We start from the raw sequence: 12316 nt of genomic DNA on the forward strand, positions 1-12316 counted from the left end.
AAGAGGGATAATCCCCCTCGATCCCAAATCATTGAGGCCAATTTCTAGCCATGGAATAATGGCGCGCGCGCGCGCGTGGCACTCTCGACAAGCGGTGCAATATTACAATGCGGTATGTGATTGTGAAGGCTGTCCAGGCCTACACGATATGAGGCAGGATAAAGAGGGATCATCCCCCTCGATCCCAAATCATTGAGGCCAATTTCTAGCCATGAAATAATGGCGCGTGTAATGCGATAAAGCCAAATTGCCCACACACGTGTGCTAGTACTGCTAGTTAGTGTGCGCATGAGATTGGGATTATTAGGAAGAAGAAGACGAAGTGGCGCCATATTTGGCGCGGTCGGTATCGTTGTTTTGTTGTGTTTTGTGTTTTCGTGTAATATTGTAATATTTATAATTATAATTGAATGAAATAATAATACCACCATGTCTGCGCGATTAAAACATATTGAAGTGGAAAACTTCAAGTCGTATCGAGGACGCAGAATAATAGGTCCCTTAAAACCATTTAATGCTGTTATTGGCCCCAATGGATCAGGTAATTATTTGAATCGCTATTACATATTACATAGTACCTAATTATTTTATTTTCTACTTTAAGGAAAATCTAATTTTATGGATGCTATCAGTTTTGTTATGGGTGAAAAAACACAAAGTTTACGTGTAAAGCGTCTAAGTGATTTAATTCATGGTGCTGCGATTAGTAAACCAGTTTCTAGAAGGTATCCTTCTTATACAAAAGAAATATAACACTGTGAAGAATGAAGGAATAATATTAATGTACTCCTTTCTATTTTAGCGCTTCCGTCACAGCTGTCTTCACGGTGGAAGATGGGAGGGAAGTTGCTTTTCAGAGGTCTGTCCAAGGATCGTCTTCTGAGTACAGAATTAACGGAAATGTATGTATTTTAAAATATGTTTTGTTGTGCACATCAGAACAACATCAGTTAAGTTTAATTATGTTGTTTAAGCAAGCACATAGATAATTCTCCTATATGTAATTGATACACTACTATACGTTGGGTACATTCATTTGACTATTCTCTAGGGCCACATTTCCCTACATGAAATTACCAAAGTTTTAGTCAAAATAAGACAATTTAACTGCTTTTGAAAATTACTGTTTGATTTTTCAAAAAGTTTTAGTTTCTTCTGCAGTAGCAGTATAAATGACATTGGTGACATTGCCCTAATTGTTGCTGCAAGTTTTAAAAAGTGTTTAGGTTTTGAAATTTTATATCGGTAGGTTGCTGATTACGTGACCTTTTAAACAAATTGTGATACTGGTTTTTATCCCAGAATTTATTTTAAGATCTTGTAAATTTCTATAAAAATAAAGGTGAATTCTCATTTTAGCTCTATCTTTTTAACCACAATGAAGTTCAGTCATTTGTAGATATAAATTTATTTTTTACAGGTTGTTTCTACAAATGAATATCTCGGCGAATTGGAAAAATTGAAAATAAATGTAAAGGCGAAAAATTTTTTAGTCTTTCAAGGAGCAGTAGAATCGGTTGCTATGAAGAATCCTAAGGAAATGACTGCTTTATTTGAAGAAATCAGTGGGTAAGTCGATATATTTTTATAATTATTATATACGTCCATGATCTTGGAAATAGGCATGTGACAAATAAAAAATCGACCAAAGTCTCTTTTTGAATTAAACTTGTAGGGTGAGTCGGGAGAATCACACCAAACTCCAGGAATGGATTTTACACATCAAAATAATAAGAAAAAACTCTAATATTATGCAATTTTCATTTGTTTTCAAGCTATGACGTATATTTCAATAAAAAAATTAATTTATCGGTATTCTATTAATAATAGTGTTCAAAAGTGCCACCATTGATTTCTGATTCTGCTATGAAGGGCACATGTAGCTCTCCTGATTGCTGCATGTCTTTCTTTAAAAAGTGCTGCAGTATTGATGATACGTCGAATTACTACCTCACGAGTGTTTACTCTAACTTTGTACACTTCATTTTTGAATCTGACCCATAAACAGTAATCTGGTGCTGTGAGGTCTGGAGATATTGAATGCCAGCTAATGGGACCACCTCGACCAATCCAACGCCTTGGAAACCTCTCGGTCAAATGTAGCTTCACTGGATGAACGAAATGTGCAGGAGCTCCATCGTGCTGGTAGTACATTTGCATTCTCATGTTTATAGGAACATCCTATATTAGTACTTGTAATTATTTTGAAAAAAAATTAAGTACACCACACATTTACCGAAAACCTATGCTGAAAATTACTTTTGAGTGTTGCATGAGGATTTTAGCCTGACCATACATGAGAGTTTTGAGTATTAGTTATACCATCAGGGGTTGCTACATCCGTAAAAATATGCGGGATACAATAAGATCATTATTATTGATCCATTGACAAAACTCGATATGCCTAGCGTAATCTTCTGGTTGTGAAGGGTTTTTATTACTCTTTTTCTTGTGGAATTCCCAAATAGCAATTCTTCTTGAGTTGGTAGATGCATCATCTTCTACTAGACCTAGAATATTTTCTACTTCTAAACCTTGTTGTTGAGCTCGTTCAGATATTATACTAGTACAGGGAAGCTTTCCGGTTTTACACAGTTTGTTGAAAATTCTAATACATTTTTACTGAACATCTGTGATGTAGAAACCATTGAAAATATTCTTCAATAAACCATATTTGCATACTCTAAATTTTAAAAAGGCCTTAACATTTTGTAACACTGATTGTACAAACATGTAATCAAATGTTAAACTATCGCAAAGTGTAACATAAAATGACTGATATATATCCTACTTGTATCATGATTAGAGGACTCGATTGTCGGGATCCCAGGATCTCCACTGCTTTTCAGTCCCGAAATTTTTGGGATTAAATTTTCCTGATCCCAAGATTTTCGGGATTGACATCATTTCAAAAAAGTTGCAAAATAGACTGTGTGAAGCGAAACACGCAGTGCCAGTGCTCTCAACAGAATTGCTTGCCTATCATTTTAATATAAAGCACAAGAAGTTTTAACTAACTTTACTACCTACTTACTAGTGTAACCTGAGGGGTTATTTCCTTACTTAACCATCTGCCGTTATGACCAGTATCATAACGATATTAACTTGCAAAAGAGTGTTTACCATTTACTTCTTGAAAGGAAGTTTATAATTATCATTACACTTTAATTAATACATGGGAACTTAGAATTGTTGTACATTCAGAGAATGAATTCCAGACACTTACCGTATGTCGCTCATGTAGAATGTAATCCAGTGGTTGGTTGTATAGGGTGACACTTAAGTTGAAAGAACAAGAAAACACCACAATTTTCCAGGAAGGGTTTTAATAACAACAAAAATAAAACAAACAAAACAACGGTAACACAACAGACTCGAACAAACATTATTGATTCATTTACACGCGACAGCACACTGAGATTCAGGGAATGCGAGATCCATAGCAAAATTTGGAAAGACTTTAACCATTATTAAATTAACCCGAGATTCTAAAACTAAGTAGACTGCTTAATGTGGAACCCAAGGAGATACTGCCTTTTTCGGAGATCTCTCCTAAATTCGACACCGTGCTTCGACACGCCCATTTCTTGGGTTCTGAAGTTTCTTATCTTACTGGCGGGATCCCTTAATATCGGGATGCTTTGGCATAACTATACTATGTTAATAGTTACCTAATTGATTGAATATACAATTGTCTATATAATTTTGAGACTAAACTTACAAATAACACTACACCTTCCTCTTGTGACTCCGTGTAGCAATACGGGACGGATTAGTCAATCTCATTTAATCTATTCTTATAGCTTGGAAAATCCGTCTAAAAACCAGCTATTTGATCTATTATTATTTTCCTCACCACATCCTAACAACTTATTTAAATATCTTGGAACTCCAATATTAGAAATATCGATTTTTCCCTTGATACCAGATGCTCAACACATGGCCCCGACGGTCTAAGTTAACTTGTTCAAAAACATTGCTAAATTTCATGAGGCCTTCTCCGAAGGACGGCTTTGTGGCGACGCTAAACCTACTTGAAAAACCTTAACTTTTCGATAATTAGTGTTGACTGAAATATTTTACTTTTTTGCCCATCTGTTCCGAGAACTAACAAATAAATTACCACGCGTCACGGCTTTTGTTACACTAGGTTGCTACATGAAAGTCGTCTATTTAGTCGTAAGAGAGATTTTTGTAAATTTTCAAAGTGTATTTACATAAAGATTTTCTCAATTCTTGAAAAGAATTACTGTAAACAAAGACTGAGTGATTTTATGTCTGGTTAGTCTAAGTCTGATTAGTTAGTCATTAGATTAGCTAGGTGTATACTAGAGCTGGCAAAAACCGGAAAAAAGTGAAACCGATTAACTGGGTTCCCTAAAAAACGATTTCAGATAAAACCGGTTAGTCGAATAGTTACTAAAACCGGTTATTCGAATAATGGCCAAAACCGGATATCTGAAAATCGGTGCTTTCTAAAACTGACGAGATATACGATGTTATTCACATATTCACATATTTTAAATTTTAAAGTTAAATCTAATGTCAAAAGTTAAAATGTTAAAACAGTTAAAACAGTTGCACTTGTTACTATGATTCTTCAATTTATTATTTATATAAATGGATTTCGCGGTTTGGTGTATGTGGGCGTGGGTGACTGTTTTTTTTTTATCAGTCTGTGTCTGTCCCCCAGGATAAAATATAAAAATAAATTGTATTTCTCTTAATAGTTTAACCCTTCTAATATGTATGTACTATGTAGCCTGTGTCTATAACTACATAACACTAAGACTATATTATGGTGTTATGTAGTTATTGGCTATAAAGAAAGAATCCGATTATTCGGATGTTTGAATAGATTATCAAATAGTCGGTTATTTGAATAATTGGTTATTTGAATAATCGAATATTTGAAGAATTGAATAACGTTTTCGGGTTTTGTAAAAATTCGAATTATCCGAAACCGGTTAACCGCCTATCCAAAAAACCGATTTCAGTTGCCAGCACTAGTGTATACTGTAAAATACGTTGATTTTTGTCTAAATTTTGATTATGTTGATTTTTGTCTAAATTTTAATAACGTTGACTTTTGTCTAAATTTTGATTACGTTGATTTTTGTCTAAATTTTGATTACTTATTGTAACCCTCAGTACCGAAATAATCCTGGGATTGACTAAATAGGATCCCGAAATTCCGGGATTAGAAATAAGGACTGAGATCGAATTCCCTAATCATGACTCTAATTTAAAATTTGTAAATATGCTATAACTTGAAAACAAATGAAAATCACACAACAACATTTGAGTTTTTCTTATTATTTTGATGTGTAGAATCCGTTCCTGGAGTTTGGTATAATTCTCCCGACTCGCCCTGTATATTCACCTATATTGATACATAATTAGTACTACAATGTCCAGCATATATACTACAAAAAAGTTGCTTGTAATGATTTTTTCTTATTATTGTTTTCCTGTAAAATTACTTTTCCGCACTTTGGCATGATCAACGACAATATGTACTATACAGTATAAATTTTAGATCTGGAGCCCTAAAAGAAGAATACATGCGACTGCAACAAGAAATGCAAAAAGCTCAGGAAGAGATAAATTTTGCTTATCAAAAGAAGAAAGGTATAAATGCTGAGAAAAAGGAAGCTCGGTTAGAGAAAGAAGAAGCCGATAAATATGCTAGACTAAAGGATGATTTGGTAAGACATTTACTTTTATAAGTTGCATTAATTTAAAAGATCAATTTAAGTTAATGTAAAAGCTTCGGTATAAATTTACAGTAATGATACTGATTATAATCGGATTATTTTTTTTAAAAGTGTTTGTCTCAAAAGTTAAGATTTATGCAACATAAAAAAAATTGCTTAAACCTTTATATTCTAAAGTTGTAAGAGTGAAATTTATAAAAAATGTTTACTTCACCACTCCTAGATTTTGAGGTTGGAAATAAATGTGAATCTCATCTCCACACTCGCAATGTTCACAGTTTTGTTCGCGTCTTCGTTAAAAATGGACAAGAAAATAGCAACAGCAGCATTGACTATATTCGCTCATTTAAAACAACAGTGTCACAACTCAAAATTATTGATTTTTCTGTTTTTATGACAAAACTACCAAAAGTGCTATAGAATCTTCAGGAAAAATGACAAACAGAGTGAACTTTGCCTACCAACCGGGAGAAAGTTTTGATGCAGTTGTCATCGATTCACCCAGGAAAAATCGAGCTGGTGTAGAGCTTGTTGATTTAAAAAAGGCATATAGCAACAACATTGGCATCAGAGTAAAAAATAGCCTCCTGTCTCTGTTTCATGAGACAAGTGTCAAGAAAGCATCAGTTCCTAAAACTTACGAGCCATACTATGAGAATCTTTGATACAATCAGTCAATAAATTCGTTTAACATTTTTTTTCCTTTCTATGCTTCTTTATTTAAATGTTTCTTTATTTAAACGGAGTTTTTTGTTAAGTTTTAAATATGTAAACTCAAGTAAAGAATTAAAGAAAGGAATTTTATTGATTTGTCTTAATTGTACTTCGAAACTTGCGCAGAGTTTTTATGAGACAGTAATATGCAGTCAAAATTCACTTCTGTTCAAAAATTATTTTCAAGTAATCTCAAGAATAGCTGGACAAATGGGTGAGATTGGTTATGTTATAATACCAACAGCAAAGTCATCTTATAATCTTATAGTCATAACTATGTCGCTTAAAGTGCGCTGAAGTTTGTAAAATGCGTTTCCTGAAAATATGCATTTTTTTAATTGTGTCACTGTTGTTTTAAATATGCTTTAGCTAATTACAATTCTCCTTGGTAATGTTCCAAAAATTGTAATTCAGTCGTTATTCCAGGTAGTCATACATAAACACTACTATACTAAAACACGGTTCAATGCATTGAAATTTTTAAAATGAGGTTATGTATTGCATGTCTTGAATGTGGAGAGCGTTTATGTTTCGCGGCCGCAAACTCTTTGAAGCAGACAAAAAGACCGACTCGAAACAAGAAACAATCCGCGAACACCCGTGAACTCTGGGAAAAGGCCTGAAAATCATCCATACTCATGTTAAGGCTTAAGGATATTTGTTGTTAATTTCAATGGTATTGTGTACGACGACGAGAGTTATAACTTCCTGGTAGTACACTGATGAAATTTTGTTCAGTCGCTAGGAAGGCTTCTCACTGTGTAGTTCTGTTGACCGCTTATAGATAGTGACACACTTTGCCACATTAAAATCAGTATTAAAACTAAATAACCGGACTGTGAATTTATAATTTTTTCATTTAATTTATATACTTGTTGGATAAATATCTATTTTAAGCCAATCAGGAATGTTTGTAAAATTTTAATTTTTTTATCAACGGCTCTTACTTGTGATTTATTTTTACCTCAATTTTTATAATGCACTTGTTGCAGAATGACAAGTTAGTTGAACACCAACTATTTAGACTATTTCACAACGAGAGGGAAATGAATAATCTTGAGCACGACTTAAGTTCTAAACAAAAAGAAGTTGAAAAAATAGAGAAAAAGAAGGAGAGACTCGAAGATACGCTTAAGGAAAAGAAAAAAGTTCATGGGAAATATAACAGAGATTTGGCTAAAACAGAGCAGGATATTCGCGAAGTTGAAGTAGAGATTTCTAAGAAGAAGCCCCAATTCATTAAAGCCAAAGAAAGGGTTACCCATATGCAAAAGAAATTAGATGGTGCTATAAAAACGTTGGAGCAAGCAAGAAAGGCTCACGAGGCTCATATGAACGACATTAAAAAATTGGAAGATGAACTTGCGGAGGTAGAAGCTGCCAAAGAAGAATACGAAGCTCACATAGCCGGGGAGTCACAGAGCCAAGGGAGAGACGTTCATTTAGAAGATGCACAGGTAAGATTCGTTTGCGATTTAAAATATAATTTTCTATAATATCTTGTATTGCGTTTCTGTTTTCAGGTAAGAGAATACCACCGTTTGAAGGAAGAGGCAGCGAAAAGATCGGCGAGGTACATGCAAGAATTGGACTCGGTAAATAGAGAGCAAAAAGCCGATCAGGATCGTTTGGATAATGTGTCTAGAATGAGAACCGACGCGGAAAACAAACACAGACAGAAGCTGCACGAGAAAGAGGAAATGGAGAAGAGAATCGAAAAGTTGGCTGAACATATAAGGTAAATTATATTTTGTCTTTCGTTTAATGAAATGCGTCGACTCCACGTTTTTAATTTAGATCAAGCGAGCAAGCTCTACAGGATCAGAGGCAGTTGAGGCAAGATTTGCAATCCGATGTCGGTTCCTCAAAGGATAGGGTGCACGAGATACAGAAGCAATTGGACGATGTCGTAGAACAACTCGGTGATGCAAGAACTGATAAACATGAAGATGCAAGACGTAAAAAGAAACAGGAGATTGTCGAGAGATTCAAAAGTAACTATCCTGGAGTGGTAAGTAGATGTGCACATAAATTTAACTATTACCTTCCATGTGGACAGCAGTTCTCGCTTGTCAATGGCTGGATAAAAAAAAGTTGAATCTACCCCCTTTTTTTACTTTTTTTTTTTAGAAGAAAATGGCAGAGAGCGGAGAAGTTTTAAGAAATTTTCTTGCGATTTTAAAGAAATAGGGTTTAATATATCTCACGTTAAAATTATTGTAATTTTCCTGCTATTTGACCCACATATTTGCTTTTCTTAATAGTAAAGTGTGACATCGTATTGTAATTATGACTACCTACATGTATAAGGGGCATTCTTTGTCAAAATGACTGCCCCATTTGTCCAAAAATTGAAGCAACCCAAAAAATCCGTTTCTAGCTCATTTGGTAGCTGTACTTGTGTAGTTGTTATTGAGCTGTGGCCATTTTAAAAAAATCAAGATGGCGGACCGGCAGGCCCGCAAAACTTTGAGAAAGTTGCCATGAAAATGAAGTTATCGTGGTTAAAAGTCACAGAGGTCGTGAAAAAATTACGAACTGAGCTGTTCTTATGTATTTTGTCCTGCTAAATAAGAATCTAATCTTATTTTGGCCCATATCCCAAGCATTTGTGCGTAACCTTAAAAAAAAGATCTATTTTCAACGGCGTGGGTCAGCGATTTGACTGCGGTTTTTTTTTTTTTGTTGGAATAGGTGGTCCTGAAAATTTGAGCTCGATACAACCAAATCTGGCCACAGTGAAATTTTTTGAAATTTAAAAATAGTCGATTTTTTAATCATTTTCAGAATTTTATATCTCTGGCTCTATATAGGGTGTCTCAAAATTAGTGTTCAATAATTTACCACTTGATTCTATTGCCAAAAATAAGAATATTTTTTCATATAAACATTGGTCGAGAAATGCTTCCTAAGGGAGATATGCTTCCTAAGGAAGCTAAATGGGGACTCAAAAAATTAATTTTATTTAAGTATTTCCGAAATGGATTGAAGGAAAATTATGAATTTTGACACCATGATGCTCATTAAAAGTCGAAATAGATCGATAAAATAAAAATAGATAAAATTTTTCAAAAATTTTGATCAGGGGCGTCTCAATTGGGGGGGGGGGGGGCGTCGGCTAATATTTGCCCCAATTTTTTTTCTTGTCGAAATTTTCAAATTCAGAGACCAATATATGATAAACCTTCATTTCCTCTACAAAAAAGGTACTCTTTATTTCTTTCGATCAAATTTTACTGTTTAAATTTGAAAATAGTAAATGTAAAAATTTATAATGATCCGTTTTTCTCAACTGCACTATTTTAGTGAAATTTGCCTATTTTAAAAACATTTTGAGATCTACAGTTTTTAAAGCAGAAGGCTGAACAACGGATTTAAGTTTGAAACAATTTTTTTTTTCCAAAATACGAGGTGGGTAGAGAAGAATGCCATTTGGTTCAAGTCTTTAAGTGATATATAACCAGAGATATAAAATTCTGAAAATGACTAAAAAATTGAAATTTTCTAAATTTCAAAAAATTCCACATTGGCCAGATTTGATCGTCTCGAGTTCAAATTTTCAGACATACTTTCGGAGAAAAAATCGGCAGCTGCATTGGTGACCCACGGTTTTAACGAAAAGTAATGTATCCCTTTTCTGAGGTTATGCACGAACGCTTGGGATATGGACCAAAAATAAAAATAGATTCGTATTTAGCTGATTAAAAATATTAAAATACATAAGAATAAGCTCTATCTGTAATTTTTTTACCACTTCTGGGACTTTTAACCACAATAACTTCATTTTCATGGTGACTTTCTTGAAGGTTTTTTCGTCCGCCATCTTGATTTTTTTAAAATGGCCACAGCTCAATAAAAACTAGACAAGTACAGCCACCAAATGAGCACGAAACAAATTTTTTAGGTTGCTTCAATTTTTGAGCAGATGGGGTGGCCGTTTTGACAAAGAATGCCCTATAAATATAATTTTCATTTTATTTAAAACGTCCTGAAAAACTTTTTCTGAACATTTTTTACTGTTTTCCAAAAGCTGTTTAATATTCTAGTTAATATTTTTAATAAATATTTAGAAACCGATGGGATGCTGTGGGTTTAACAGAGAATTTAATTCTGAAATCCCGAGATGTCCGACAAGACATTAAGTAGTTTTGTCAACAGAAATTTAATACTCTGATCAAAATTTCCATTCTTTTTTTAGTATTTATTGACGATACAAGCATGTTTAATACCGGTTTTTAACTTTCTTTGTTTTTGTAGTATGATCGAATGATTAATATGTGCCAACCAATTCATAAAAGATACAACGTTGCCATTACCAAAAATTTGGGTAAATACATGGAGGCCATTGTAGTCGACACAGAACATACGGGACGTCAGTGTATTAAATATCTGAAAGAGCAAATGTTGGAACCTGAGACATTCTTACCTTTGGACTATTTGCAAACAAAACCCGTAAAAGAAAGATTACGTAGTATTACTGAACCGAAAGGAGTGAAATTGATCTATGATGTACTACAATTTGAACCACAAGCGATCGCTAAAGCCGTTATGTTTGCTACTAATAATGCCTTGGTGTGCGAGACTCCAGAAGATGCTATGAAGGTCGCTTATGAACTGGGCGGAAGGTATGATGCCGTAGCTCTAGACGGCACGTATTATCAAAAATCTGGTATAATATCCGGTGGAAGTTTAGACTTGGCGCGTAAAGCTAAACGTTGGGATGAAAAGCACATGGCACAACTTAAAGCTCAGAAGGTAGAAACTATTAATAGTCCAGACGGTATCTGTTTCAAAAAGTCCATATTTGGGTGAATCGTATATCCACGGAGATTTTTGGCTTTTGTCTTTCAAATATCACTAGAAATGAAAATTTTTCTATGCGCATAACAAAAAAACGTGGGCTTAACTTTTGGTGGCACAATATGTTTAAAAAATTTGAAAAATATCATATTTTTCTTCCTATTTAATTATGTATCTTTTCAAGAGTTGATTTTAGACGAAAATGGGAGAGGAAAAAATGTTTGTAATAAATTTTTTTACAAAATATGGCTAGTTACAAATCGAATGAATCATGATTGTTATTATAAAAATCGAAAAAATCGCCAAAAATGGGGTTAAAAAAACATTACTTTTTAGGGAATTTTTTTGGGGTCTTTAGATTGGGTATAGGACCTTCATACTTAACTCAAGAAACCTTCATGTTATGTAGAATCATCACACCAAATTTCATCAAAATCGGTTTGATAGATTTTGCATAATAATTTTGCAATCCAAATTTTGAAAAAAAATTTGCAAATTTTCAAAATTTTGCACAGCATTATTATTATTAAACATTGGTCGAATTTTTGTACTTACAAACAATTAGAATAACTTTGTGAATATTCAACCAAATCAAATTTTTTAAAGCAGGTTTTAAAAGTTCTTGGAAAGACGCTTCTTTTAAAAGAAAAACAGATCGATTGGTCAATTAATTACGTAGTTATAGCCGATCAAAGTTAAATTAACTCATTATTTTACTAATTTTCGACATATTTTGGAAATAATTGTACAAACAATTTAGAATATTTAAATAAAATTGTTTTTGATCTTTGATAAACAGAATATAAGTTTATGCACTTACCTTTGATACAATAAAAAAATAAAGTTGGTAATTAAAGGAAGTTTAAAGATAAATAATTATCGGACTGTTGAAAGACCATTATTAACGATAGGCATTTGAAAATACGCTAATTGTTTTTTTAAATCGCGCGACATCGATTTAAAAAAAAATCATCAAAATCGGACCTCTAGAAGCTGAGATATTAAAAATTTTTAAGCACGTCGCGGTTTTGAACTCGCCGATTCAATTTCGAGCAGGCCGAAGCGGCCGCGCTCTCTGCTTCCCC

General features: G+C 33.6%; 1 protein-coding gene across 2 annotated transcripts in view; it reads left to right on the top strand.

Annotated features, from left to right (window-relative positions):
• The first annotated feature begins 334 nt into the window (after positions 1 to 334).
• The window catches only part of LOC108914855 (structural maintenance of chromosomes protein 1A), a 27504-nt gene continuing 15522 nt past the window's right edge, over positions 335 to 12316 (top strand). For both annotated transcript variants that reach the window (XM_018720767.1, XM_018720768.1), the window contains exons 1-9: positions 335 to 541; positions 605 to 725; positions 803 to 902; positions 1421 to 1569; positions 5540 to 5708; positions 7424 to 7888; positions 7955 to 8169; positions 8229 to 8442; positions 10689 to 11186. In XM_018720767.1, coding sequence (XP_018576283.1) covers positions 430 to 541; positions 605 to 725; positions 803 to 902; positions 1421 to 1569; positions 5540 to 5708; positions 7424 to 7888; positions 7955 to 8169; positions 8229 to 8442; positions 10689 to 11186 — 2043 coding nt within the window. In that variant the 5' untranslated portion in view covers positions 335 to 429. The remainder of the gene's footprint in view (positions 542 to 604; positions 726 to 802; positions 903 to 1420; positions 1570 to 5539; positions 5709 to 7423; positions 7889 to 7954; positions 8170 to 8228; positions 8443 to 10688; positions 11187 to 12316) is intronic.

The sequence above is a fragment of the Anoplophora glabripennis genome, unplaced genomic scaffold (genome assembly GCF_000390285.2).
Source record: "Anoplophora glabripennis isolate ALB-LARVAE unplaced genomic scaffold, Agla_2.0 scaffold1426, whole genome shotgun sequence".
NCBI lineage: Eukaryota > Metazoa > Arthropoda > Insecta > Coleoptera > Cerambycidae > Anoplophora > Anoplophora glabripennis.